At 38.5% G+C, this 3756-nt stretch overlaps 1 protein-coding gene across 5 annotated transcripts in view; it reads left to right on the forward strand.

Annotated features, from left to right (window-relative positions):
• The window catches only part of cacna2d2 (calcium channel, voltage-dependent, alpha 2/delta subunit 2), a 241815-nt gene extending 238392 nt beyond the window's left edge, over window positions 1-3423 (forward strand). For all 5 annotated transcript variants that reach the window (XM_015382058.1, XM_015382059.1, XM_015382060.1 and 2 more), the window contains one exon: window positions 1586-3423. In XM_015382058.1, coding sequence (XP_015237544.1) covers window positions 1586-1708 — 123 coding nt within the window. In that variant the 3' untranslated portion in view covers window positions 1709-3423. The remainder of the gene's footprint in view (window positions 1-1585) is intronic.
• Window positions 3424-3756: the final 333 nt, after the last annotated feature.

A 3756-nucleotide genomic window follows, 5' to 3' on the forward strand; every position in this document is an offset into this window, starting at 1 on the left:
TATATATATATATATATATATATATATATATATTGTATTTTCACAACTTTGGTCTAATTACTGATCTAGGTTGATTGCTCTACAGGGGAAAGGCACATTTTACATTTATATTATGTTTTAGAGTCTCTATTCTCCAGTTAATGATGAATCACTTACTATATTAGTTGAAATAATTATTATTATTCAAATAATCAATTAATATGATTCATTTTTTCAGCCCCAGATAAAATACATGAAATGGGCTACACAGAGTAACTACAGCCCAGATGTTCAACTTTTATAGTGAAGTTAATATTTTTATGAATGTATTATTTTGCTTGATACAGAGAGAGCATAGTAGATAATAATATGAGTGTGGTTTAACTCTGCACAATTCTATATCTTCAAAGAAAATACTGTATTTACCTTCTCTCTTAGTCGTTCAAATGAAACCATTTTCAAAGTGGAAAACAGTCCTAATTCCACATTCATCACAGCCAGTGATACTTCAAACATTGATAAACATAAAGCATAAAAAAGGGCATGCGTATAGCATAGCACCAATGACACCTGACCAATAGTGTCACTACCAAATTTCAAATCAAACCTACGCCCTTGAGTCTGAGTACAAGCCCCACACCTACAAACTGCCACTCTGGGTCTCTGAGCAAGACCCTTAACCCTTGATAGCTCCTCGGGCGCCCCACGATGGCAGCCCACTGCTCCTCAAGGGGATTGGTTAAATGCAGAGGTAAAATTCTCCAGTGTGAATTCAATTAATATTATATTATTATTATTTTTATAATCTGTTGATTATACTTACATTTAAGGGACAAATCATAAGAGGTCTCTAGAGGTTTATATTTGTGAACCCTCATCAGTAGGAACTAATGGTCATCATGTTTTTCATCAGTCCTCGCCGAGATGTCAAGCATAAACCAGGCTTTATGCACCAACAGCTGTAGTTTCTATTATTTGGCTCGATTGGTTATTAGAAGTCTAGGTACATCTTGGTTTCAGTAATGAAATGTCACACTGAAAATATTTTGATAAAGCTTTCTTTGACTTAAGTTTGTGTTAGCCACACAAAAGGTGTTTCTAAATAACATTTTTTTTTTTGTCTGGATGCCAGTAATGGAGGAATGAGCTAAATTTCTTCACATATATTAAAATATTTAAGGTACAGACAATTGAACTCTTCATTTATGGAGTTCAAACTGTCACTGTTGTGTCAATTAAATGCCCTCTGGGCAGTTTCTCTTTGCAGAGTATTTTTAAACTTGTTTGCTCACAGTTTTACTTGATTTATAATTAAATCACCAACTTGGTTACAGCAAGAACTATACAACAGTACTTTGCCCAAACACATTCCAAAAATATCACCTTGAAAGTAATTAACAGAACTGTTGACTCAAGTCTCAAATCTGCAGGTTCAAAGGGCAGGGAGAGCTATATTTTTTGGATGACTACAATGAATTAGGTAGAAATAAGGTCACTAAAGAAAGCAGATACTCAGGCTAGAATCATGAACTGTTTCTCATTCAAATTTAGTATTTTGCAATACAAAAGATGCCCCACTCTGATATCTGTTTGTGCTGTTTTGCAGGAGAACACATCAGACTGTGGAAGAGGTCACTCCTTGGGTCCTCCTCTCTACACACTACTGCTCATTCAGCTGCTCCTGCTTTATCAAGCTCTCAGCCCCCACAATCACTCTCTCTTACATTAACTTCATTTTACTGCAGCTCTATTCACCCCCCCTCCCCTCCCCCTTCCTTAAAAATCACTTGATTCCTCCCAACTCTTCTTCTACTTACCTGCACCCTGCTTTTGTTTTAGTTATAGTTAATTATGGGACTTCCTTTCACAGTTAGCTGGAAACCCCAAGTGCAGCGCCACCCAGTTTAGACGCTGGATGTTTTTGTCCTCAGCCCACTTATAATCTGCATCTGCAAGCCAAGCTGCTGGCACAAGACCATGGAGGCACCCCAGAATAGAGAAAAATAAATCCCTGTCTAATCCAAATACTACCATCATCTAGATAAGGGCGAGATCCTGACAGACTGCCCTCCCAGGGCCGGACTTCTTCTTCGCCTTCATCTCAAAGTCTCACCATCTGCCTCTCGTAAGGCTGTGGACCCTCCAGCCAGCTGTACCACAATAGATAAGACAAAAAAAAAAAAAAGTCAATAAGTATTCACAATGTCAAATATTACCTGCTGAAGTGATGAGTATTCCAAACATGCTGTATGCTTAGGATTTTCATTTGAAAAGGAAGCTAAGTGTTAACCTAAAATGCGCTATATCTATTTGCCAAAATGAGATATCCTTTCCTGTGGTCTTATTTTTGTAGCCAAAAACACAAAGAGGAAACTGAATTTAGATCCACAGCAGCTGAATTATGATTCATTTTGTGCAGCTCTAATTAACAGAGTGGCTTAAAAAATGGATGAAAAAGGATGTCAGATAAGGAGTGTGATTGTCTCTAGAAAATGTAATACCAAATTTTTCTTGAAGTGTTTTTATGATGGTTTATCAGTGCTTTGTGAATTCTGGCTCGTAAGCCCTAAGCTGTAAAATCTGGATCAGCGTTCGGTTGCTACAAGAACATTGTTGATGTTGTGTGGTATTACTCTCTTTTATGATCAATCGAACCATTCTGACCTCGAAAAAAATAGTTATAAAAAAAAAAAACTCACCTCTTACAGTAGAAGTACTTCATCAATTCTCCAAATCACAATTGTTGTGTGTATGTGGTTTACTCGTGTCAAAATCCAAGCCTTTCTTTCAGAGGGGTCTGTCATGTTTAATTTACCTTTGACTGACACTGTTCAATCTTTAAAAACCATCCACTGCTGAGGGTTAGGGGCTAATTGTTATTTTCCACCAGTAGTTTAGAAGGGGCCACTAAATTTGGTGATCACGTACAGTAGTAGTCACTTGTCCTCTAACCATTGCAATGTATGGGTTTTATTTTATAATGACTCCTATTATTTGAGGCTCCTGTGTTTAGGAGCCACTCTGTTTCATAGTGCCTTTATGCACTTTGTTTTGGCTGTATAAGTGTGAAGCTACTGTATAGTACCTTTAAAAGCAGCCATGTTTGAGGCTTTGGATGCTAAGGAGGACTGAATCTGTTGAGTGACGCTGTAGAACTAGCTTTACACTGAGCCCTCAATCTGATCGGCTCCCCTTGATGTCCTTCCCCCTCCAGAGCCTCCCTTCTGCCGTCACACGGGGATTACTATACGGTTCCTTTACCATACCATGTATAGAGCTATGATACACTATCGATATACAGAAACTTAACCGGCCATAGTGTGTTCTTAGGGCCACCTGACCGCTATCGTTCTGCCTGGTTTGTGTGTGTTTGTGTGTGTGCATATGTGCGTTTGTGTAAAAAGCCCTCGCAAGGATCATTGGTCAAATGAGCGTAATTTGGGGTGGGGGTGGGGGGACCAGGGGTGATATTTGAGCTAGCACGGCTGTTTCGTTACCGTTTCTGTGTTGCAGCAGACAAGATCCAGTGTTGTGATGGAGAAATATACTAAAAGATAGACCTATAAAGTTCAGGTCATGAGTTTAAGTGTCGTCACAATGGGTTTTTATTGTCATATTGAATTTGGCATTATACAGTTACATCGTTACACAGCATACAACCTCAGTGGTGTTGGAGATGCTGGAATTCATTGCTGATCATCACTTGCTCACACATGGTCTATGTTGGAACATCCTATCTCAAATTTGGTTTGAAGTTGATCTGGCATAATTCTCCCT

Source organism: Cyprinodon variegatus, unplaced genomic scaffold (assembly GCF_000732505.1).
Source record: "Cyprinodon variegatus isolate N-32 unplaced genomic scaffold, C_variegatus-1.0 Scaffold248, whole genome shotgun sequence".
NCBI classification, from domain to species: Eukaryota; Metazoa; Chordata; class Actinopteri; order Cyprinodontiformes; family Cyprinodontidae; genus Cyprinodon; species Cyprinodon variegatus.